The 26978-nt window shown below is 37.9% G+C and overlaps 1 protein-coding gene across 2 annotated transcripts in view; it reads left to right on the plus strand.

The window, feature by feature from the left end:
• The window catches only part of ctnna2 (catenin (cadherin-associated protein), alpha 2), a 464321-nt gene that overhangs the window by 32577 nt on the left and 404766 nt on the right, over window positions 1-26978 (plus strand). For both annotated transcript variants that reach the window (XM_057842763.1, XM_057842764.1), the window contains 4 exons: window positions 10428-10623; window positions 15361-15527; window positions 16924-17043; window positions 18600-18866. In XM_057842763.1, the coding sequence (XP_057698746.1) occupies window positions 10428-10623; window positions 15361-15527; window positions 16924-17043; window positions 18600-18866 (750 nt within the window). The remainder of the gene's footprint in view (window positions 1-10427; window positions 10624-15360; window positions 15528-16923; window positions 17044-18599; window positions 18867-26978) is intronic.

Raw genomic sequence — 26978 nt, forward strand, 5'->3', positions numbered from 1 at the left:
GGTCTCGAGCTGTGGGTTGTAACCGAAAGAACAAAATATTGGATACAAGCAGCCAAAATGAGTTTCCTCCAGAGGGCGTCCGCCGTCCGGGCTCTCCCTTAGAGATAAGGGGAGAAGCTCAGTCATCCGGGAGGGGCTCGGACTAGAGCCAAAGCTCCTCTGCATTGAGAGGAGCCAGATGAGGTGGTTCGGGTATCTGATTATGATGCATCCGGGACACCTCCCTGGTGAGGTGCATGTCGCACTGGGAGGAGGCTGTGGGACTATGTCTCCCAGCTGTACTGGGAACTCTTTGGGATTCTCCAAGAATAGCTGGATGAATTGGCTGAGGAGAAGAAAGTGTGGGTTCCCTGCTGAACCTGCTGCCCCCGCAACCTGACTTCGGATATGCGGGAGACAATGGATGGATGGATGGGTTTTAGATCGCGAGCTGGTAATGTTCCAGCTAATGTCTGTGTTGGATGAGCCTGCAAATTGTTTTTATGTGATGGGTAAATACCCGAATAATATTCCTAAAAGTAAAATTTATTACATGCAATGGAAATATTATGCCAACCCTTTTTTCCCCTCCTTTCTCACCATTTTTTTTTCCTTTTTTGTCTCACTGATCACCAGTCATGTTTCGATCCGTGAATGCGGAAAACAAGATTGGACCAAAGAGCAGACAAGAAACAGAGGGAATAGTAACAAGGGTTTTTTAATACAACTAAAAAAACACGCGGTCGCAGAAAAAGAGACAGAAGGAGTCTGTGACAAGAGGTCGACGGGGATCAAATAACACTAAACTAAGCGGTGGGCGGCGAGCCAACAAGATAACAAAAATAATCACACTCAATACCTGCACAAGGTAGAGGAATCACCGAACGAAAAAACAGCTGACACATAAACTAGCAAATCCAACGAGCCTCGAAAGTACAGGTGTCAAATGGCGAACAGCAAGCAAATATCTTGACAACGTTGGCTTGGATCGTCGGCCTTATATACAAATGTTGAGTTGCTGGAATTAGCCGCAGGTGCGATGATGGGAACGCCCACACCGCCGGCTCTGTAATGGAAAACAAAATCTAACCAGCAGCAGAATGTGACAAGTCAGGGTTTAATCCAAACTTAAACCAATCTATCAAACGTTTTTCAATAGGCACTGTTGTGAGCAATTCTAAAAGTTTGAAATTCTGTATTTCCTGGAACCAAGTTAGCTTTGTCTTCAAGTGTTTGATTTGTCTTCAAGAGTTGAGAATTCATTCCTCTGTTGATTACATTTTCCCTACTACCTTCTACTGTAAACAGAATGTTCAAACAAACAGGCCCTAGAAAATGAACGTAACACATTAATGAGATTAAAGTGACATAATGTTTAGCACCTGGTTTTCAGCCATCCTTGTACAAACGACCTAGGATGTTCCAAAAGAGCTACTCATCTGTCTTTAGGCATCTTCCGCTACCTTGCTTTGTCAGCATATGGCTTGCACCAAGGTCCTGAACAGCTGCAAAGCGCAGATGCTGGTCCTCTGCTTCTTTGCTTCTTTTTCACAATAGACAATACATTACAACAGAGCTGACTGCTACAGAAATCTAAAGCAGAAATATAATCTCCTGATGATATACTATGACTGTAACAAACCTAGGCTTGATGAACCGATAGATGCTATATAATCTCATATACTGTATTTTTCGGACTATAAATCCCACCGGAGTATAAGTCGCATTTTGGGGGAAATTTACTTGATAAAATCCATACATTGGAACAGATATGTCATCTTGAAAGGCAATTTGAAATAAAAATACAATAGAGAACAACATGCTGAAAACGTGTACAATATGATAATGTTACATGATGCATGAACAACGAAATGCGGATGTACTGTCCTCACCATGACATTACGGCTCGGTCCTGGCTATACAGCGAGCTAAACTCCCAAATGACGATGCTGGACGTCCGTATAATTTGCTGACTTTATTTTGGCCATCATTATGACACCACCAGTGAAACTAAAAATAAAAATAATACAAATTAAATCTGTCCTCAATACCAAACAGGTTCGCATCAACCCATAAATGATAATTAGCTGCTATTACAGCAATGACACAAACGGTGAGCATGTGTTTACTAGCATTAGCACATCGTTCAAACAACCACACAACTGTCTCTAAGGCTACGTTCATACTACAGGTCTTAATGCACAAATCCTATTTTTTGCGCCGAGATGTGCTCAGCAAAGCGCATGTGCAGAATCATCAAAGCAAATTACACATGCTAGCTGTATGTCATTCCAGAGTGATCATATTTTGATTTCCAAAAAGAGAACACAAATAACAGACATTAATAATCCCCGTTTAGTCTTATATTCAAAATTTATATGGACTGATAGAACGCATACACCCACACACATGAGCCTTGACGTGTGTGCGTGAAATGTCGTGGGTGCGTCAGTTTGCCCCGACTCGGTCATGAGTGCAATAATGAAATATTGCTCATTCGGCGCACAGAATGAAAATCGAAAATTTTAAGGCTTATTCTTTTCTTCATTTTATTTTTTAATGAGTGTGGTCAAGCCCGCTTCGTGCTTAAAAGCAGAGTTCAAGCTAAGCGCTAATGCCTATATGGCTGCCACCCTCCATGCTTCAAGGTCGTTGCTGACGTAATTGCTGCATGAATTCCGATTTGGGAGTCTTGACAGTTCAGAGCGCCAGTCACGTTCTGAAAAAATGTGGCCCAGATCGGATTTGAACCACATACGACATGATCCAAAACATGAAAAAATCGGCTTCGTGCATTAAGACCTGCAGTATGAACGTAGCCTAAGTGTCCGATCGTGGGTGGAAATCACACTACAACAACAGAAAAGATGATACACGCAGGCGTTGCCTCTGTCGAGATATTTTACAAGCATAAACGATGAACGTAGGTTCGCAGCCGTGTTTTTCTCTCTCTCTCTCTCTCTCGCCCACTCGCTCAGGCGCTGCATAGCTGTCTGTCTTCTTCTGGCGTGTGAGCGCTCTTCTTCGTGTAAACAAGTACGAGTGCGCCCCAGTCAAACTATGAAAAAAAACTGCGACTTATAGTCCGGTAATATGGTAATTTATTCAAGTCATTTAAGTCATAATTTATTTAAACCACATATATGATTTTTTCTACAGGAAAACCTCTTTTGAAATGGAATTGTTGAAACTTGGGAACTATGGCTGATGCAGAGGAGAGTTCAAGATTAAAATGAATAGATGTCTCTTCTGATTTTTCGACCAGTGTCACTATCAATAACACTGGTTCACTCCGGTACTGCAAAGTGTCTGTGATGTAAGGAAAAGAAGACTGAAATATCATGAGAAAACAGTTTTTACGCTCTCATGTGGAGGTTTTTCCCAGACATTTCAATATTAAACTATATTATTCTGTATTTATTAAAATAGTACATTAAAACATGTTATATACCGGTATATAAAATGTCAACCTAGCGACTCTTGTGAGGATAAGCGATATAGAAAAAAATGAAATGTCAATTGGGCTAATATAATGTTAATTTCCCTTTTAAACACGCACACACTTATGCCTGCACAAGCACTTTTTCTTGTGTTAGTCAAACCCTATCATTCATGTGTATCAGAGGCTGAAGAAGGAAAATTAAACATCTACCAAGGGCACCAGAGATTTACAGCTGAATTTAGAATCCACCGGCCAGTGAGGGAAAAGGCCACATGGCATTTAATGCGATTGATGAGCAATAAAATGGGAGAACAATGGACACAAAGCACTCATGTACCATGCAGGGAAAGGTTAGCTGGACCGCTGCGGCAGCTTGATCACAAATGTACAACCTTCTGAATGCCATAATACTTTCTTACTATCTTACCAATAAAATAATCCCAGTGTGGTTCAAGCAAAAACTATTCATTCACACGAAGAAAACCGACAATTACAACTTAATCGAGAAGTGTCAAGGCAGTATTTTGAATTCTTAGAGCAAACATTTTAGTAGCCTCCTTTTCCTGAAAAAAGGTTTTTATATTGATCATCAGGGTATTTTAGTTTTCTTTAATTGTAATTTAAGCTTTTAGAGCGCTATACTGTCCTAGTATTTATCACTTTTATGTAAAGAAAGTAGTACATTTTGCTAGCTTACTTAAACAGATATATCTTTTCTCCCTTTAAGATCTGTGCAAATAGACGTTTAGTGCCTGCGGCAGAAACATTTATTTTAAATTTCTGAATTGTTCTGAGTTTAACACTATCTTGCATTTATTGCATATTTGAAAATTTAGATCTTCACAATTCTCCCATGCAGCCTGTTGTACGTGCGTCATTGCTGTAGCAACTCGAGTATAAATTTGATGGCTGTCAGAGCTCATCTTGCTCCAAAAGTTAGCCAGCCAGGCAATATGTCTTGTGCTTGTGTCACTGTGAAAGTGGAAGTGAACTTAGATGCCTTGGCAATGATAATAAAAGATGTAGTGTCGTATCACCTTGATGTTATCACTCAGCTTAATACTCAGATTTCTTTCCCTCCTCTCTTAGGGATGATTTTTGTAACACATTTTCTGTGCTTTTTGGATATAATAGCATTCTGGGGTTTTAGCATACATGTAAAGGAGCTCAAAATGTAAAAAAAAAAAGTTTTAAGGACTCAAATTAACCTTCGTAATTGGATTATAGAAAATCTCTCTCTTCAACACCTTCACTTACTTACACATCGATTTAATACATACGTATTGTGGCGAGTGACTTGGAGAAGATTGACTTGCTGTTCTTGTGCCCTATACAACGCACGACTCCAAGAAACAACACACTTTATTGAATAGAACACACATGACATGACAACAGCAATCAGTACTACAATCGTAGTTGCCACAACTACTCATTATCCTTTGAGGCAGAACAGAGAAATAATCTAAATTACTCTTCTATAAAACAGTTTATAAAAGAGTAGAATACATACCTTGACATACGATCACTTCGACACACAATCTTTTCGACATCTGACGTAAAAGTTGACTTGCCATTTGTTTTTACATCCGATGACATGCTTGAAATACGACGATTTATGACAGTGCCACAGTTTCTTTGTTTTCCAGCAAGACAGACACACTGCTTTTCTTGTGAGAGAAATCAACATGGATTCCAAGAATGTTAGTGCAGGTGGTGAAAAAATGAAAAGTTGAGGCTTACCATTGAAATGAAGATGGAAAGGATTGAAAAATATGAACGTGGTGTGCACATCTGTTAACTGGCTCGATAATTCGGCCGTAGAATGTCTACGATCTCAACGGTCCTCCTCCGACCTCCGTTCGCCAATCTTTATAAGTTAAGATAACAATTATTATGATTATAACGTCACCAAAAAATCGCCAGCTTCGTCAGATTGTTAATCATTTATTTCTGAACTTGTGTAACACAACATGCCTACTGTCCGCCGCAGCTGAACATGAAAAGTGAAAGTAAAAAGTCCTCTCTCTCTGTCAAGTCAGCCTCATGATGTGTTCAGGTACACCACGCAAAGCACATCTGCCACATTAGAACCCGATTTTGTTACATTATTACAGGTATTATTATTATTATTAATATTGTTGTTATTCTGATTTTTATTAATAATGTATTTGTTTTGCTATGTGAAATTGCTATTTGCCATGGTATCAGCAGCATTTATTAAGGATTTAGTGTAGGTTTTAGGGCTGTAGAACGAATTAATGGAATTATAATCTATATTAATGGAAAAATCCTGCTCGACATACGACCATTTCGACTTACAAACAAGGTCCTGGAACGAATTAACTTCGTATGTAGAGTTACCACTGCATTTACGACCCCCAAATCATAGTAAATTAAGTAAAGTAAGTGAAGGGGCTGAAGAAGCTCTGGTTGACGGCGAGGTTCACCGTGAATGTGTGTGAGAAAGCTGCAAATAACGATTATTTTTATAATCAATTAATCAGACGATTAATCAGGTAAATGTCACTTTTTTCTTTTATGTTCACAATTTAACTCGATGTTGTTTTAGGCATGTTGTAAGTAACAATGAAGACAAAATAGATGACTATTTTCTTTAAAAATAGCATTTTATTACAGCTTCCTGACTTAACTGTAGTCTACAACTTGTACTGTTTTAAATACATAAAACTTGTTAAGGTTTTATTAAAGGTTTGAGTATAAAACATGAACATATTTTCTCAGTCCACAAATAAGACAAAAGTCCTGTTCGTTTAAATAAATTGCTGCTGATTGACATGTTTTTTTTAATCTTGAGGGCAAAGTGCTGATATAGATTGTGTCAATGACTCATTTATTTTCTGAAAGCAACAAAATCAAATATGGAGCAGGCAGACTGTAACGAATCAGTTTTCTTTATCAAACAATTGTTCAAAAATACAATCCAAATCCAATTTCAAAGCACTCTATCTTGTATGACAATTTACAGTTTAAATGGGCGCTTGTGTGGAAAGGGGACTGTAAGCTGTGATGTTAATGGGTGTATGAGTGTGGTTTCTTTATAAAATGAAATGAGACAACTTTACTATCTACGGATCAAACAGACACTTAAGACACCGATTACCATAATCGCTAACTAGCTTAGCATTCTGTGCTAATTAGTAATGACTTATCAAGATAGAATACAAACAATAAAATGGGCTTCATTTACTCAGCTCTGACGGAGGCACACTGGAGCTAACAACACAAAAGGCAATCTAACTCTCGACACTTCGCAAACTTATTGATTCAGCAACCCAACCTGAGTGTGGCAAACTAGCAGTGAACTCTCTCTCTCTCTCTTGCTTTAATCAGTGGCACTCGTGCAGCTTCACAATACACACATACAAAGACCTAAACGGGACTGCTCATAGCTGCCGGCAAAAATCGATTATCAAATTCATTGGCAACTAATTTATTAATCGAGTTTAATCGATTCAATCGATTCATTTTTTTAGCCTTAGTTATGGTGCCAGAAAAGTGTGAAATAGATGAAGCAGATCTGTGCATGTCTGAAAGAATGCACAAAGAACACTGGCTACAAAAGATTATTTTTTTCTAATGTGACTTCAAGTTAGGCATGTTTTCCAGCCCCAAATTACTACCTACTTGTTAAAAACTAGTGTTCACAACAGGTTCATAAAAAATGAGTTTGGTTCATTTATCACATTTAATTAAGTTGTACTGTATATTTGAATTTACAGTGTACTTAGAGCAATGAATTTCAAATAAAGTCAAGCATATAAAGTCAGTTGGGTTCACTGTTATACTTTTAGTGCATTTCCAGTTTAGCTATGCAGTATTTTGAGAAGAGAAAATGCAACTGCTAGGTGTACTTCATTCCAAATCAGGAAAATAATTTCACCCATGGGCAATATAAGGGTGAATCTAATGCCAACTGAGAACTCCAACACCCACCTAGATGCAGTATTAATCTCATAAACTCTTTCTTTTGTTTTTCCCACAAGCTTGTTCCTGGGATATTCTGGCACCTGCGTGCAGAGACAGCATTATATTTTGATAAAAATAGTACTGTTAAATCTGTATGAAGGTAAATACGTTCCCTTAGCAGACGTGCCTGCTGTGAGGTTATTCGGGGCATAATTAAATATACATCAAGCTTTTTAAGCCACTGTTGAGGAACAAAACATCAAGGAGCTGTGACTTGAATGAGGGAGTGCCGATGGAAAGCTAAATGAAAAGTGCTCTAGCTTTCTCTGAGCTTGTATATTCCAGAGTCCAGCCCAATTATATGAGCCTTGGTGGTGGTTTTCACTGTACTGAGTGCGTTTTTTCACAATGTATTTGGCGGAAAACACAGACAAGACTGAAAAAGCCGTTTCTGCTCTTGCACTCCTCTTTAAAAGAAACTGCTGTATTTTAAGCCAAAACAACTGTTGTGTTTGACAGAACAATATGTCTATATGCTGCCATAGCAGATTCATGGCGCATTTAGCTACCGAATTATTTTTAATTTTTCCGTTTTACCCTGAAAACTCCCGTTTACAGATGTCGCACAACCGCTTTTGTTTCAACCCAGCCATAAAACGAGGTCGCACAACCGCTTTTGTTTCAACCCAGCCATAAAACGAAGGTAATTAAATAATATGTATTCTTCAAAATGTCTGCTGTTTTTAGCTTAGAATCATTAAATGATGTCTCATATTTTGTTTAAAAAAAAAAAAAAAACGACTTTAAAAACTATTCACTCACATATATTTCAAACTTTTTAAATAAATTATGTCACAATGACAAAAATGGCGTCTGTAAAAAAAAAGTCACGGATATCTACCTCATAACTATCGCTTAATTGTATTTTTTTGTTACTGTCGCATTTCCCCCGATATGTTAAATGATAAAATAATCGATCCAAACAAAAAAAAAAAATTAAAATAACGCTTAAAAGGGTAAATATATGAAAAAGAAAATCTCGACCACTCCTTGATGTCTGTGATTTCTGCATCGCACCCCTTGTTATATTACCATGTTTCACCCATAAAATCCCCCAAAAATCCAGCTGTGGCCATTGACAGCTGTGTATTGACACTCAGTGATACAAGCTACATGGAGTTTTTGGATCGAAACAAGTTAAGTAAGCGATAATATCTCGTTAAAGTCATGCCGTCTGTAATTCTGCTCTTGCGTGCTCTCACCTCCAGATAGGGTTTTGCCGTTTAAAAAAACATAAAAAAAAAAAAAAAAAAAAAAATGCCCTCCTGTTCAAAAATTTTCTTCCCCCAGAAAATTCAGATTTTAAGCTTTCCAATGATGTATCACACATGCATATCGGACAATTTTGAAATTTGGCTAAATTGGGGGTCTCAGAGCGGAACTTCAAGTCACTTGAGTGTTTTCCGCCATATTATGAAATCTTTTTTAATTAGATTTGTTTATTGGTCCCCATAGGGAAATTCATCTTCACTGGCTGTATAGAGAATTACACAGAATACCCTACATTCCATGCCATTGTATTACATTACATTACAAATATTATATTCAAAACACTTCGCTAAATTGCACTAAAGCCTATTTCAATAGCAAAATGCCTAAACTAAACCAAGATAATAACAGTTTGTTGAAAAAATTCAATCTTTCAGTGCTTTATCTACAGATGTACCATTATTGGCCCCTTTAATTCAGGGTAATTTCTGATTGTACTACTGTTTAATGGTATGAATACTCAGTATAGTGCTTATTGTGCTGCTGCTCTGTAGGGTACTTCAACAATGAATTGCTTTTTCAGAAGACCAGGTGCACTACAAGCACTTTGTGATGTTACTGCTGTATAGTGCTGAAGCAATTGAATTGGATCTCAATAACACAGTGATTGGATGCCTTCCATGACTCTATATCAACTATATGTTTCTGCAGCTGCACACTTTTGTAAAGAGTGTTCGCTTGAGTCATGATTAGGCTTTACTTTAATAACATGGATCATTAAATGAATACACTACCAATGGAGCTGCCATATATTTCAGCTATTGTTGGGTTTATATGGTGACAACAATTTTAACCGGATTTTTTAAATTATATGATTTTTTTAGAGTGTGTCAGTGTACTGTATACACTAGTAGTCTATTAACTGTTAAGATTTCCCTCAATTGTGTGGAATCGATTGCCGGTTAAAGGTAACTTGTTCCAAACCTGGTAAAACTAAATAACTAATATCTAGCAAGCATAATCACTGTGCATTTAGTCCCAACTAGTTTGCCATCTCATCAAGGCCATGAAATAAGCCATGGGAACTTAGTAAAACTGCTCAATTTTGCCAACTGGGGCTTTTAAAAACCACAGTAAATCTTCAACCCAGTAACCAGCACATGCCTAGTGTGTTAAAGAGGCCCTTCCCTCATCTTCCAACATTTTGAACTGTTTCATGCATAAAGATACTGTAAGTTGAAATGGGAATATGCCCTGGTTGAAGTCCATGTGATATTTTATTCGTGTGCGATCACGTTTATAAGTCAAATCCTTCTGTTGACGACTGTATTTAAAATTGTGCATAGTGTAACATCACACCATGCACGATTATGCAAGTACCTGCCCTTGTCGCTCTTCCCACTATTATCGGGTGAGCTGAGCACTGACAAAAGCTTTCTGGAGGTTGTATTTACCTGGATCTAAAATGTGCCGCATTAAGCATACGGAATATGAATAAATGATTAAATCTACACATGTGCATTTGCTGTGGTTTAGTACAATACTATCGTTGCATGACCAGTTCCTGTCTTTGTCACTTTCTTCTCGCCACAAGCCAACGAACCAACAAAAGTTGCCTTCCTCGTCTGGTCCGCGATTGACTTTTCAACAAATCACACCTATTTCCCTGTATGAAGTCGATAGTATTTCACAGCACAATTTCTGAGATCTTTGTCATGGACAATTGCTAATTGAATACACTTAGTGGTAGCTAAGACTTATGTTCTGTACTGTGTTCTACGTGTTTGACTAATTTAATTGTAATTCCTAGGTGACTACTTTGGTAAACACAAGCAACAAAGGACCATCCAGTAAGAAAAAGGGTCGCTCCAAGAAAGCTCACGTCCTGGCAGTCTCAGTTGAACAGGCTACTCAGAACTTTTTGGAGAAGGGAGAGCAGATTGCCAAAGACAGCCAGGATCTCAAGGAGGAGCTCATTGCAGCTGTCGATGATGTCCGGAAGCAAGGTGAGCATGATAAGAAAGTCACTGATTGAAAAATGTGCATGTTCATCGATAACGTCCCGCTGATCAAGCTCACCTAGACACTGATATGGAAAATCAAATACTACTGAGAACGCCGATATGCAGACCTTAATGAGAATAAGCAGTGTGTACTGCGAGCCTGTGACCCTAATAAAGATAAGCGGTGTTGAATGGCAGGCCAGGCCCTGAGAGGAAAAATAGCAGCTCGTGATCTCCCACCATTTCCTTTAGGTTTATGAGTGGGTTTGTAAGGTGGAAGGTTTCCTGGGATCTCTCCCCCAAATTTGGTGATGTCTGAGTTGTAATTGTCATAGTATGGTAACAGTTCCTCTACTTTTGAAAACGCAAAAATATTGCTTTGCATGGCCTTTTTCGAATCACTTCAGCAGCTGATGGAGCAAATGGACTCAAACCTTTTCCCCGCATTTTCTTATTGTTCAGTCAGCTCTGATTATCCATTGCTGCTTTTAACCTTGACCTGCATGTGTTGGTTTAGAAGCCCGTATTTCATGTTTGACATGAAGCTGTTTGATGCCAAACCATTTGGAAAAAACAAAAAAAAACTTTTTTTTACAATGCAAACGACTGGTAAAGTATCAATGTGACTTTTCAATTAAAATTTGACATTGACTGTGACATACAGTGTATATGCATTTTGTAATCTAATGTTTTAGATTTGTCTCAAGCAGCATCCATTTCACTGTATAGGAGAGATGAAATTGCACCATTCACCATGCAAATTTCATTTTGTCAGTCTTCATGGAATCGACCCATGTCACTTTGGCAGCTCAGATTCAGTTCTTGTCACTGTTAAATTATGCACATCCTTTGGGGTCACAGGACGTTTGAAAGGTCAAGTCAAGTTTATTTATATAGACCTACCTTAGGGATCATCAAACTGTGGCTCCCGAGCCATGTGTGGCTCTAATAAGTCTTCTGCTGCTGCCTGTGACTTGAAAATACCGTAATTTCCTGAATATAACGTGCACTTTTTTCTCCAAAATCTACTCGTAAAATCATGGGTGCGCATTATTCACGGGTACAGGGACGGAGACAGAAAAAATTCATCATGATTCATGTTCCATTGTAAGCATGGACCAGCACAATATTACCTAATCCGAACGACAGTGATATAATAATCAAGTTTCATGTGGTAAATAATTGTTTTCATGATATTTTTCACATCTAATAAAATTAAAATGTTTTTTTGTACTATTCGTTTATTATTTACCGGTACATTTTTCTTACCTTTGCGTTGCAACATGCCGGCACACGGCGATGTTGTCTTGAAGAGAACGCATACGGCGATCCGTTTCGTATAAATGTTGACCGTGTGGCGAGCTAGGACAGGAGTCTGAAGAAGAGTGTCGAACCACTGAGCCAAGCCGGCTTGTTTTATTTACATTGAAACTCACAAAGTAACAATGTACGTCTTGCACGCAAATCGCGGGACATTTGTTTACTTCCGGCTGTTTCCTTAACTAAACTCTTCCCCCCGGGAACTACACAACTTGCCAACATTAGTTCCGCTGGTGAATTCTGTTAAAACTCGCTACAACTCCTTACTTTGTGAAAATTATTATCGTATACTGTGAGCAATTTTACCACAGAAAATTAATATTCTATTTAAAAAAAAAAAATGACAAAAGGATTAAAAAATGCTGCAACCACGTACTTTATAAAAGTTCGAAACACGAGACTCATATTTATTGGAGCTAAAATTAGGGTGCGCTTTATACACGGGTACAAGAATTTTCCCTAGATTTTACAGGTAAAGTTGGGGTGCGCGTTATACACGGGTGCGCCTTATATTCGGGAAATTACGGTAATGACTATTTAATTGAATTTTGTTTTATTTTAGTTTGTTCTTTTTTAAATATATACTTCTTTGAAGATGATGGTAAATGAGTAACATTAAAATAAAACTGGTTTGGTTAACCAAAATAAACAACACATCGACACACCTACCTGTCTTGCAGCCTGGATTGATCCAGCACATCATTATCTCGGGTTTTTTTTACCTTCACTTGAAAGTCATGCATTTGGGGTCCTGGCAATCTTCAAATCCATATCTGTGAGCAGGTGTTCTCAAACATGAAAACGCATCGTTCATGCCTCACGAATGTCAGTTTACACTCTTGTTTGAAGATGGTTACATCTCCTCATGTGAAGATGCTGTGCAGCGTGGTTCAGTGACAAATTATCCGGTAGATAAGAGGCAGCTAAATATAGATTTTTGTCTCTAAACACGAGGTGGACAGTTGAATGCCCATGCCAGTATACAAGATGGAACACATGAAGCAGATGGCTCATTTTGGTCATTGTTGGTCCAGTGCTGGTGGATAATATTGCTTTAAGTTTGGATTTTTGTCTCTTAAATATAGGCATGTGCCGGTATAAGATTCTGACGGTATGATAACCTTAAGCAAAAATATCACAATTTCACGGTATTGCAATTACAGCTCTAAAATGTGTTACTTTGAGATAACTGGGTTAAAAAAAAATCTTTTTCCATTGAACAGTATTTTTGTTTTCCAAAACATGTTAGCAAATTGGAACATAAGTACAATGTTAAAATATTTTTTAAAAAAAGAATAACAAAAAATGACAAATATTCTAAATAAAAGTAAAATGAATTAAGTCCTTTAGTGAGCGTAAACCCACAGCCACAGCTTAGCATTATTATCATCAGAACAAAAATAATTGAATTATTTTCCATAAAAACCTCATGTGTATGATTCATATGATGTTTTATACATTATACACACACCCTCTTTCTCAACACAGACAGTTGTCAGAGAGAAAAAAAACAAATGTTTTACCATCGCTAAACACACTAAACACGCTGGGGTTAACTCTCATAGCTGGTGGGAAACGTTCATGGTGGGAATCTTTGGGCACCTGACAATTCAATTCACACCGCTAGTTTTTACTAACCTTTAATTTTGTACAAATACAAAATCATAGGGAGGCACTGCCTCCTCAACAGCCACCTTCCGCACACGTTTTACATGTCGGTTGGCCCTCCTCCAAGCCGTGGCCGTCTGTAACTTTCTGTAGCTGAAGTATTCCCAAACCAGTTATTTTGTTATGTTTAGAGCTTAGATCGTGCCTAAAAAATCCAGCCCGACCCGGCTTGCTGATATTGAAGCCCGACCCAGCCCGAGCCCGATCAATTAACTTGATTTGTAGGCACGATCCCTAAAAAACCCGCAATTTTATGTTTTATTTGTAGGCGCGAGGCCGACCCCCACCCCCCCCGAAATGTTATGGTTTATTTGTAGGCATGAGCAAGAAAACCCCCTGAAATTTTATGTTTTATTTGTGAGGACTCAGGAGATGCGATGCATGGTTGCGTTTTGTGTGATCATATTTGTGACGATGCCTGTGCATAATGATAACAAATTAAAGCCTGTCTTTTGTAACGAATTCTCCCAATTAAACAAGACTGTAAGATGGATATTCAATAAACATTTATATATTTTATATTTGTGTTTTCTCAATGTTTAAATAGTCTACATATTTTTATGATCATTATAAATACATTTACACAACGAAATAACGCTGGTAAAGTTTGTTAAATATATTTCTCGTATGAGAGCAAAGCGCTACATTCGTTTACGTTCAGCGAAGCCGACACGATTTCTGTGTAGCAGCTTCAACAATCAATTTGAAGCCTTTCCATACCCCACTCCTACCGCGCTGCATGTTTGTCTTTTCAATTCCCCTGTATTTAGTTTGTTTTTCACTTCTTGGTGCTTCATATCGAAAAGGAAATACCAGGATGCGGACTCGTGGAGGGCGCAAGGGCAGGAGGGGATATATATATATATAATATATATATTATAAAGAGGGTGGGGCCACGGTGATCACGTGCGCAGACATGTACAGCGCATTCTCTGTTTTATCCAAATTATTTATTTTATAACCAGTATTCTTTAGTTTAACATCCATACATTGTTTTAGTATAAATATATGAATATATATTTATTTTAAAAAAGTGAGAGAGAAGTCCGGCCCGACCCGAACGGTAATAATTAACATTCTGGGCCTGACCGGGCCCGAAATTTGGGTCGAGTCGGGTCGGGTTCGGGCTCAAGAAAAGGAAGGAAAAAGTTCAAGAGTTTAACCTCCACCAGCCATTGTGTTGCACAGCTGACTCACTGACACTGAGCAACAACCGGTGGGGGAGGGTTGAGCCTTGCAGCTGCAAGCAGGGATTTCCCCCGCATTTATGCGAAATAAAAAGTAGGTAATTCCTTAGGGACGGTATGACGGAAATTTTTTGCGGTTTTGAAACCATGACGTTTTCATACCACGGTATATCTTGAAACTGGTTATCAGCACATGCCTGCTTAAATTCGAGGAGATAGACGGCGGTTGATGGTGATTGTATTGTTAGTACGCTTGAGAGTTATGAGATCAAAGGTATACAATCCTGGGCTCCAGCCTTCCTGTGTGGAATTTACATGTTCTCCCCGTGCCTGCATGGGGTATCGCCAATTACTCCAGTTTTCAAGAGTGAAAGGTTTTTTGTTGATGTGTGCATTGCGATTGACTGGCAATCGGCAAAGGGTGTATCCTGCCTCCTGCCCATAGTTACTGCAGCTGGGATAGGCTCAATCACCCCTCTGACCCTCGTGGGGATAAGCGGTACAGAAGATGAATGATGTAATAATATAAATGTAAGGATTTCTTTTTTCAACTGTATTTTTGCAGGAGAGACCATGCGCATTGCCTCCTCAGAATTTGCCGATGACCCCTGCTCCTCTGTAAAACGTGGCACCATGGTGAGGGCTGCCCGGGCCCTGCTGTCGGCCGTCACACGCCTGCTCATCCTCGCCGACATGGCTGACGTTATGAGGCTGCTGGCCCACCTTAAAATTGTAAGATGACCCAGCAATGTAGTTTATAGATTGCTTTAGCATCGCAAAACTGGGTGCGTAGCCCCATTTCCCCTCACAATACAGAACTTCAGTTAGACAATGCTACACCCTGTAGAAATTTTGAAACAGAGAGTCCAATTGTTTTATTAACATTTGCATATATTTACATCTGCATATTGTATTTTCACAGATAAGTCTCATGATACGGTGGTACATGCCTTTTTTCATGCCCAGTCAGACTGGAGACTTTCTACACTATTTTTTCAGCCTTTCTCTCATGATAAATGTTTCACCAGGCCATAGAACTTTCTCATAGATTTTTTTAGGCCCCTTTCTCTGACTTTTTTCATCAATTTGAGCCTGGGCTTCGTTTTTTTTTTTTCTTGTTTATGAGTGATATCGTGCTTCAGGTACTGCAGCCTTTGTTCTTCAGTCTTTTCTTCTGACATCAAACTACAATGTAATACAGCAAAACAAAACATACAGATTCAAACATTGTTACAGTAAAAACCAAACTTTGAATAAATATCAAACTAACAAAAATCATAAGCTGTTGTTGAATTGCAATTCTATCATTAAACACATTTATATTAGGAAAATGATGGATATAAGAATAATGAATAATTTAGTGGAAATAAAACAAACATTTGGCTTCTTTAAGTCAACTTCTTAGTCCCTTTTTCCAGCTTCATTATTGGGAGTCACAGAAGAGTTTAGCTGTTTCCAACATAAGCCTTGCCATCAACGCCTCTTCAGAGTTATCTCTCACTCTTCTTCTTTTCATTACATTTTCTAAATCACTTTCATTAGGGTCTAGGGTCCAGAATCAAAATGTGCCCACATAATGGATGGTGATGCTGAATTGAGATCCTATTAAATTGCAAATCTTAATGGTTGTCTTTTTTTTTTTTTCTCTCTCTAAATGACTCGTATTGGTAGAAAATCATATTAATTCATCCAGCCAAATGCTTCAGCTTTTTAGGATGACTATGTGATTAAAATACATTGTTGAATGGTCGTGTAAATGAATGTTCATGATTTCTTTCTAAATACGTGGAATATGTGGGATATGGAATAGGCATCAGTGGCTATTCAGCACAATTGCAGATTCCCCATTCATTACTTGGCCATCAAGTTACAAACATCTTCTCTCAGGTATTTATGTTTGCTTTTGAGACCTGACTGACAGGCCTAATTTTGCCCCATTTTAAATTATCCATACACTTAGCATTAGCATTTTTTTTTTCACAATTTCAAATTTGACTGGCTTGTTAATAAAACACTTTGCTTTAGTGTATTAAATTCTTTACTGATGTTGACCTTTAAAGCCTTGTCAAACATGTTCTGCACACATCAATTTATTTTCTGGGATTCGTTGTGTGCCTGTGTATGACAGGTGGAGGAGGCGCTGGAGGGAGTTAAGAATGCAACCAACGAACAAGACTTGGCAAATCGCTTCAAAGAATTTGGGAAAGAGATGGTCAAGCTTAACTATGTTGCAGCACGGAGACAGCAGGTAGCTGGATGCACCGCTTCACTAAATCTTCCTTTCTCAAAGTAATAAACTAATAAATAAAATAAAATATCTTCTAATTTCTCAGAAATATTCACTGGGTAAACAGCACTCAGCAATTAAAAAAAAAAAAAAAAAAAAAAAAAAAAAAAAAAAAAATCAAGTTCCGTACTTTCCCGACTATAAGCCGCTCCTGAGTATAAGTGGCACCAGCCAAAAAATGCCCAACGAAGAGGAAAAAAAACATATATAAGTCACACCGGGAGTATAAGTCGCCTTTTGGGGGGAAATTTGCTTGATAAAATCCAACACATAGAACAGATATGTAATCTTGAAAGGCAATTTAAAATAAAAATACAATAAATAACAACATGCTAAATAAGTGTACAGTATGATAATGTTACATGATGCATGAACAACGAAATGTGAACGTGGCCGGTATGTTAACATAAATTAGCTATTAAGAGTTATTCAGATAAGTATAGCATAAAGAACATGTTAACAGGTTTACTAAACCATCAGTGTCCCTCCCCAACACCAAAATAACATGTGAAATGATATAATAATGTGCTAATAATTTCGCACATAAGTCGCTCCACAATATAAATCGCACCCCCAGCCAAACTATGAAAAAAAACTGTGACTTATAGTCCGAAAAACACGATAATTGGCACATTTTACTCAAAATATTCATTCATTTATTCATTCATCTTCTGAACTGCTTATGCTCACAAGGGTCGCGGGGGTTCTGGAGCCTATCCAAGCTAAAAGCTGAACTGGTTGCCAGCTTTACTCAAAATAAAACAAATCTCGTTAATGGAATATTTTATCAGTGTATAAATAATTCTGTGCTTTTGTAATAAAAATGATTCTGAAAAAAATCATATACAGTATACAAATTCTACCCGACTTCACTGTAGAATTAACAAATACAATAAGATCAAGTTAAATGTCTTGAATATGAATCAGCTTCACGTTACCGTATTTTTCAGACTATAAGTCGCAGTTTTTTTTTTATAGTTTGACAGGGGGTGCGACTTATACTCTGGAGCGACTTATGTGTGAAATTATTAACACATTATTATATCATTTCACATATTATTTTGGTGTTTTGGCGTGACACTGATGGTTTGGTAAACTTGTTAGCATGTTCTTTATGCTAGAGTTATTTGAATAACTCTTAATAGCTATGGCCACGTTAACATACTGGCCACGTTCACATTTTGTTGTTCATGCATCATGTAACATTATCTATCATACTGTACACTTATTGAGCATGTTGTTCTCTATTGTATTTTTATTTTAAATTGCCTTTCACGATGACATATCTGTTCTATTTGTTGGATTTTATCAACTAAATTTCCCCCAAAAATGCGACTTACACTCCGGGGCGACTTTTACAGTATATGTTTTTTTTCCTCTTCGTTGGGCATTTTATGGCTAGTAGGACTTATACTCAGGTGCGATTTATAGTCGGAAAAATACGGTATTATAAGTTATTTTTGTTACTTTTCCTTTGGCAGTGTGAGTTTAAGTGCTAACTCAATGATGTTCCTCAGGAACTGAAGGACCCTCAGTGTCGAGATGAAATGGCTGCTGCCCGTGGGGCTTTGAAAAAGAACGCCACTATGCTGTACACTGCCTCACAGGCCTTCCTGCGGCATCCAGATGTGGCTGCAACCCGTGCCAACCGGGACTATGTATTCAAGCAAGTCCAGGAGGCTATCGGAGGCATCTCCAGTGCCGCTCAAGCCACCTCGCCTACTGACGAGAAGCACAGCCATGCTTGCATCGGAGAACTGGCTGCTGCCCTCAATGAGTTTGATGTAAGTTTATTGTTTCCTTTTCTGCACATGTGCATGAATGCACATATTTGGATTATATCCATTACACATGCATTCTACTATCCAAGTGCAGTCAAATTTGATTTTGATTCTATTAGTGTGTTGGTGTAACTGACATCACAAAATGGCTGCGCCCACGTCTGTGTCATTTTTTGTGTTTAAACATCTTTCTATATCATCAATGGTTCTAGAACTTTGCAATATGCATACCTAAAAACTTTGAGCAACTGTCTCATGTATGAATGTCATTTATTCTAGGTGTTGTCTTGTAGTTTAAACATCACATTGACCTCACAGCTTGGACTGTAAGGCGCCTAAAATGAAATGTGTTGTTATTGTAATGATTATGATGATGTAGGATTCGTTATACGTCTGTTAAGAAGCATTAATATTTATCCAGAATTCTAAGAACTGAGCTTGACGTAGCTTTAAAAAACCTTAAAGATTACCGGGGCACTTAGACTTCCATTCTCCGTGTCAAACAGCTGAACAGGACAGGTTAAAAAAAAAAAAAAAAAAAAAAAAAAAAAAAAAAACTTAAAAATAAGGAGCATGAAATGTGCATTACACATGAAACATACCTAATAATTGCACTCAGATTTTTATATAATATGATAATTTAGAATGTCATTCTTAATGTTAAAACAGTGAACAACAGTTGCAACTCAAAGCTTAGACATTGTAAAATGCAGAACTGATTCTTACCACTCAGTCTGGGCACTTTTGCTAAATAAATGTGAAATTAGCAATCTGTATTTTTCTAAGTATTGAGCACATAACTGCCGTAAATGCTCCCCCCCACCCCACGCACACAAGGACACAGATGCAATGGTGTAAATTCAAAGTCACTTTTTCAGGTGATAACACCTATTTGTCATTTTAACTTTGGTTGTCATTATAAACTTCATTTAAAAAAACAAAACAAAATAAAACAAAATTTATGATAATTTGTCATTAATATATTTGACTCTAAGAACAATGTGGTCCAAATCATGATCTTTTGCTTCCACCTAGTGGCTGTTCATTGTCAATGGCATACTTGCTAAGGCACTGCAATTTATATGCAGTGCATGTTATGGTTGGCGGTTGGCGCTGGTTTTCTGATGTTAATTATGTCCAGCATTGTTGAAACAAGCTCTTTAGGTTAATTATACATTCCCTGGGAACAATATAACTGTTTTTGGGGATAGCCAAAAACATTTGATGTGTCAGCATTTCATCTTAAATTTATTCATGATGTTGCCAGATTACTGTATATGAACTGATATTTGAATACATTTTTTTGTTGTTGAACAGGCTGTTATCACATATGCATTAGGCCTACATAGTTCATATTTTATCAGCAGCTGATACAATATCCTCACTATACAGTAGTGTCCCTTTGGAAAGACTACTAGATGTTCACAAATATGTTTTTGTATGCTTAAAATAATCAATTTAGTCTGATTTTTTCTCCAATATCCAATAAATGACCGTCCATGAAAATAAAAATGAACAGTTCAGTGGTAGGAGTTTAAATGTTAGCTCGGTCCTCCTGTTTTCGTGTTCTTCCAGTAGTTGTGTAGATTTTATCTGGGTCATCCAGCCTTCTCCCACTTTCCGGAAGCATACAACATTTTAAGCCCGGTATTCACAAGATTTCTGACGGATCCCACATCTAAGATAAAAAAAAAAAAAAAAAAAAATCTGCAGGACTAATAAATACAAATGATCATTGCGAGACCTCCCAGGTCAAATGGCTTGGCCTATCAGTGTCAATGGCAGTGAATAAGTTGACAAAGGTGCCAGTGTGTATACTAACTTTCTGTTCATGATGGAGTCTGTGCATTCCATCAACTTTTCGAAAATAGGCCAGACCATTTCTAGACATGTTTTGCCTCCCAATCTTTTATGTGACCTAAAGAAACACTGTGACCAATTTATTATTTCTCATTGCCTTTCTTCTTCATTTGAAATAGTGACACTTTGCGTTAAGAATGTCCCCCACAAAAAAAACCAAAAAAAAACAATTGGATTTCTTAATTATGATGTTGCAATTTGTTTGTTCTGATTGGTCTTTACTAACCCCACCCCACCCCCAAGACTATATTACCTTTAATAGTTACTAGGGCTGCAGCTATCGATGAACTAGTTAGTTCGAATAATCGAGTAATCGGATAAGGAACATGAAAAATTAAAATACCTGCGCTCAGCCTCAAACTGTATAAAAAAGTAAATCAATAAGAATCTACAGTGGGGCAAATAAGTATTTCGTCAACCACTAATTGTGCAAGTTCTCCCACTTGAAAATATTAGAGAGGCCTGTAATTGTCAACATGGGTAAACCTCAACCATGAGAGAATGTGGAAGAAAAAAAAAAAAGAAAAGCACATTGTTTGATTTTTAAAGAATTTATTTGCAAATCATGGTGGAAAATAAGTATTTGGTCAATACCAAAAGTTCATCTCAATAATTTGTTATGTACCCTTTGTTGGCAATAACGGAGGCCAAACGTTTTCTGTAGTGCTTCACAAGCTTTTCACACACTGTTGCTGGTATTTTGGTCCATTCCTCCATGCAGATCTCCACTAGAGCAGTGATGTTTTGGGGCTGTCGTTGGGCAACACGGAGTTTCAACTCCCTCCACATATTTTCTATGGGGTTGAGATCTGGAGACTGGCTAGGCCACTCCAGGACCTTGAAATGCTTCTTACTGGCCGTGTGTATGGGATCATTGTCATGCTGAAAGACCCAGCCCAATGCCCTTGCTGATGGAAGGAGATTTTGACTCAAAATCTCTCGATACATTGCCCCATTCATTCTTTCCTCTACACAGATCAGTCGTCCTGGTCCCTTTGCTGGAAAACAGCCCCAAAGCATGATATTTCCACCCCTATGCTTCACAGTGGGTATGGTGTTCTTGGGATGCAATTCAGTATTCTTTCTCCTCCAAACACAAGAACCTGTGTTTCTACCAAAAAGTTCTATTTTGTTTGGAGTGTGACCGATCATGAGTTAAAACAGGTGCCATTAATACAGGTAACGAGTGAAGCTTCGTTAGACCTCGTTAGAAGAAGTTAAACCTCTTTGACAGCCAGCTTGTTTGTAGATGACCGAATACTTATTTTCCACTCTAATTTGGAAATAAATTCTTTAAAAAGCAAACAAAGTGATTTTATTTTTCCACATTCTGTCTCTCATAGTTGAGGTTTACCCATGTTGACAATTACAAGCCTCTCTAATCTTTCCAAGTTGGAGAACTTGCACAATTGGTGGTTGACTAAATACTTATTTGCCCCACTGTATGTACAACAAAAGAACAATTGACTAACTTACAAAGCAAAAGTCTGCTGGCTTAAATGCTGCATTTTTTTTTACAATGCTCTTAACAAGTGGTTCAGACACATATTCCCACAAAAAACTGCTAAATATACCTGTAAACTAAATTACAAATGGATTAAAAAACATGACATCAAACAAAAACTTGGCTTATGTTGGTTTTAACATGGAGCAGCTGGATTCAGCCATGTGAAATGAGGCAGACTAGGGGGCAGTGTATGCACCCAAATCGATAAAACTAAATGCAAACACTTTCAAAATAAACCATTACAATGCCACTTTAATTATACAAATACTCGAAGGAGCAAAAGTGAATTTGAATCTTTTTTTCTAATCGAATACTCGAGTTAATCGATTAATTGTTGCAGCACTAATAATTACATCAGCAATGTTTTTCCTTATGTCAAAATAATGCTAATAATAATCATAAAAATCGTCTTTTAGAAAAGCAAAAGATGTGCATAATTTGATTTGGTTGACAGTCAGACAGACAGCGATTAAATGAGGCAAATTGCCCTTTACTTATCCCTCTGTGCCCGCTTGTAGCTGGTGCATGTTTAATTCCTAACTTACCACAGAGACATAACACAGACTGTGGTCAGATGCTCATAGAATAGTAATTACCTGATACAGAAGCTATGACTCAAAGCTCTTGCAATTTGTCCTTTATACTCATGCACACCAGTTATTTGGATATGTCTTCACACTTCCTTATTTGATACAAGGACAGAATTGATTGGCAGTGGCATGAACGCATTCAATGAACGATCGTTCATGAACACGTTCATATCATGGGCAAATGTGAATTGAACGCATCAAATTTCTGTCTCATGAACATTATTGTTAACGCGCTCATTCTAGCGGTTGTGAGCGGCGTTCATAAGCTCTTTTATGAGTTCAGAATTCGAGTCTTTCAGACAAAAACTGAAGAAAAAGCCATAGGCTAAAAACACTTTAAAAAATAAATCTTAATAGCAGATACATATCCAACCTGGCAACCCAAGTTGCAACAATTGAGAATATTTATGGTTATTACTTTTCTCTAACAACTTGTACTCGATGCACATAATTTTTATCCATACACCTCTCAGCTTTAGCTCCCATTCTCTGAGTAGTTAATGTCATGAAAAGTCAGAAAATCTCCCAAAATGACATGTTTGGAAGGGACGGGGGGGTGATGCACTGTGCCGCTATCCTGGCACGCAACGGATTTATTTTTCCATATAGGGGTGTGACAAAATATCAAAATGGTGATCTATCGTGATACTTTGCATCCCAAAAGGTTATTGATATCGAATCGAGATATCGAGACCAACAAGTTGCTACGAAAATCTTCCACCATAATAGTGTCTCAATTAACTCTAAGGCTGCATTGATGATGCTCGACGCCTAATCCATTTAGACTGCGAATGTTTGTTCATTTGAAACCAGAGCATTCACAGTCATTCTCTCCGATTTTCAGGGCATTTACATGTTACTTCCTGTTCATTTTAGGGCATTTACAGGTCATTTCCTGTTGCGTTTGAGTCACTGCCTATAGACCCTACTCACATGACGTCACAACCACGCCTCCGCGCCATATTGTCCGTCAGCTCGTCGGGTTTAAGCATTACTGCTACGTAAATTCCTCCTCTTATGGCGTGTTTTTCTGCTCGTTAACATTAATAATCAAAATGGTGAAGGCGTGTGTGGCGGTTGGTTGCAATAACCGAGAAGATAGACGGAGAGACTTGAAGTTCTACCGTATTCCGAGAGACCCGGAGAGGAGAGCGAGATGGACTGCTGCAATTCGACGAGAAAACTGGGCACCAAACGATCACTACAGATTATGTAGTAGTCATTTTATATCTGGTAAGATGCATTTAATATATATTTAGAGGGTTTTGGGCTGACAACCACAATTAAGATCATTGCGAGGCTAATCGCCGACAACATACAGTTTCAAATTCAAGATGCTTTTTTCTTCCACCATCATTATTTTTTGAATAATATTTAGCTGGTACCAAGTGAGAGAAGTTAAAAAGGTGTGTCCAAACCTTTTGCAAAGGGGGCCAGATTTGGTGTGGTAAAAATGCGGGGGGCTACCTTGGCTGATTCACATAGAACAATATATTTAAACAAATTTTAGCAAGCCCTTCTGTGTGTCACATTTGCTTTATAATTTTTTAAATTCATAATTTCAACAATCTCGTCTTTGTGGCGTTCTCTTTCGACACTCGGGCTCTTGCGAAATACTGCTGCTGTGAAATTAAACTAAGCTTCAAGTTGCTATAATTTTCTCGCTGCGTATCTTCCCTGTAATGTTGTCGTACATGTCAGCGTGTCTTGTTTGGTAATATTGCGTCACATCGAACTCTTTGAAAACAGCGACTGTCTCTTTGCAAATGAGGTAGACACAGTTGTTGCATGTTTTATTGAAGAAATAGTCCAATATCCACCTCTCCTTGAAGTGTCGGCCATCGCAGTCAACTTTTTTTTCATTGATTGTCACCATTTTAGAAAATTGGAAGTAAAGGGTCACACGGGGTAATGTTGCTTAGAGTGCTGCTCTTAAAGTTTTTCAAACTTTCCTGAGAATAGGCTGATTTTGTGTGGACAAGATAGTTGTAGATATCAGGGTAGCAGATGTCAGGCAGAGAGGGCGAAGACAGCGGGTCGAAAAATATCGATTTAGGCATCAAATATGGATCTAGCGAATGGATAGACTGAAGCTTTTCCACATAACGCCTTCTATGCAACGCATCCAATGAGTTTACAGCGTCTGAAAGCACCGGGGCTTCCATGAATTGCACTATAAATTGCACGACAAATTGAAACCATTGAGAATACGGATAAACACTGACGGACAATATGGCGGCCGGATACAGCGACACGTCATTCTGTGAAGTTGGTGAGTAGGGTCTAATGCTATTCATTTGGGTGATTCCCAGGTCACTTCCTGTTCTGTAAATCAAAATAAATAGGAAGTGACCTAAGAAATACCCCAAAATCCACAGGAAGTAACTGAAAATCAACAGGTAAATGACCTTAAATGGCCCAAAATTACCTCATTGCCTGGCATTGGCTGTCACTGACGGCCATAGACGTTCAATCCGTTTGAAGTGGGAACGAATGTTCATTCGCTGCCACCCTCCCAGTTTAAAGGGACTGGACGACTACTGGTAATAAACTCATTCCAATTCACAGCAGAAGCTTTTTTCTGTTTATTAGTTGTTGTAGAATATCCTAGAATGATTTCCTGACCAATGTATCAATTATCGTTGTATCGCCATATCGTCAGATCATCGTTATCGTGAGCTTTATATCGCAAATCGTATCGTTTTGTGAGGTAACGAGGTTCCCACACCTAGTTCCATATATGCTCTACAAATATGCTCCACATATCAATCTGGGAAAGATCCAATCGAGACCTGTTTCATGGGAGGCACCTTCAAAAATATACATCTGTCGATGGGACGATGACTCTTCTCATCACACTTCTCGATCAACCAGTCACTAGCAATAATCCAAATAGTTCTGTAGCATAGTTTTTATTATATGCGTGTGTTTCATTTGGAACTACTTCAAATGAAGGGAAACCTTTTTACATCCATTATATTTAATTCAATCAGTGGGTAATAATAGTAAAGTAGTAATTCCTGCTCCTCCACATTGAAAAATGATTTCTTCAGTTTAAAAACAGACCATATAGGACAAGTCATCTCTCTTGTGAAAGTGTATGCAGTGTTCTTGCAGGCCGCCAGCTACCCAACAATCACACAGACAAGTCAGCAGGAATATAAATGGCTGCTGTCTGTGCTCTTTAATTAGGGGTAGAAAACATCCTCGGGACTCTCTTGACCCCGTTTTTCCACCACGGCAAACACCATCACAGGCACAAATCTGTTTTTTTTTTTTTTTTCGTATTAATCCCTGGCAGCATACAAATGTGTTTGCGGTGAGGTTCAGTTTCTTAGATATAATGGATTGCAACAGGGTGGACTAGTAGTAGTGGTAGTTACAATAGTTCTAAGGGTTGGGGGTTCAAACCACAGCTCTGACATTAAAGATTCTCCCTGTGCTTGCATTCCCTTCACATATATATGAGACCTGGCATAGCAAAATGAGTTTGAAGTGGTACAGAAAGAATCTGAACTAAAAGACAAAAATATTTGACCAGGTCAACATTTTTAAAAATTGACATTTCCTCACTAAATGTTTAATAAACACCTGTTATATCGACTCAACGTAAATTATGATGAAGTAAATATTGAAAAGTGTTAAAAGCTTTATCGTCCAGTGTCATAGGCGGAGTTTGACTGGGGGGGGCACAACATGCTGATGACCCCGAAACGCAGTGTCAGCAATAAAATTAAACTTTATAGAATATTTATAATAATAAGTTGACAATGAGTGATTTTTTGTTTTCCATCACTCTTGAGGGGAATTCTAAATCAGGCTACTTAGGCAATACTTTTTGCCAAGATCGTCATCCATTGAATATGGTACGCCGGCCGGTGTCGTGCCAATGTAGTCAAAAATTTTATCCCCTGGGCGGAGCCATATTGAGGTAGATTTATGTCTTTATTATTCAATCCAAAGAAAAGTTGCTTCAATTAAAAAAAAAAAAAAAAAAAAGTTGTTTCAATCAAAATATAAATTTTCAACCAATAAGAAAAAAGTTGCTTCAATCAAATTAAAAAAAAAAAAAAAAAAAATGGGCCACATTTTGACTAGGTCATTTTTGTCTTTATTATTCAATCAAAAAATAAAAGATAATTGCTTAAAAAATTTTTT

The sequence above is a fragment of the Corythoichthys intestinalis genome, chromosome 8 (assembly GCF_030265065.1).
Source record: "Corythoichthys intestinalis isolate RoL2023-P3 chromosome 8, ASM3026506v1, whole genome shotgun sequence".
Lineage (NCBI taxonomy): Eukaryota > Metazoa > Chordata > Actinopteri > Syngnathiformes > Syngnathidae > Corythoichthys > Corythoichthys intestinalis.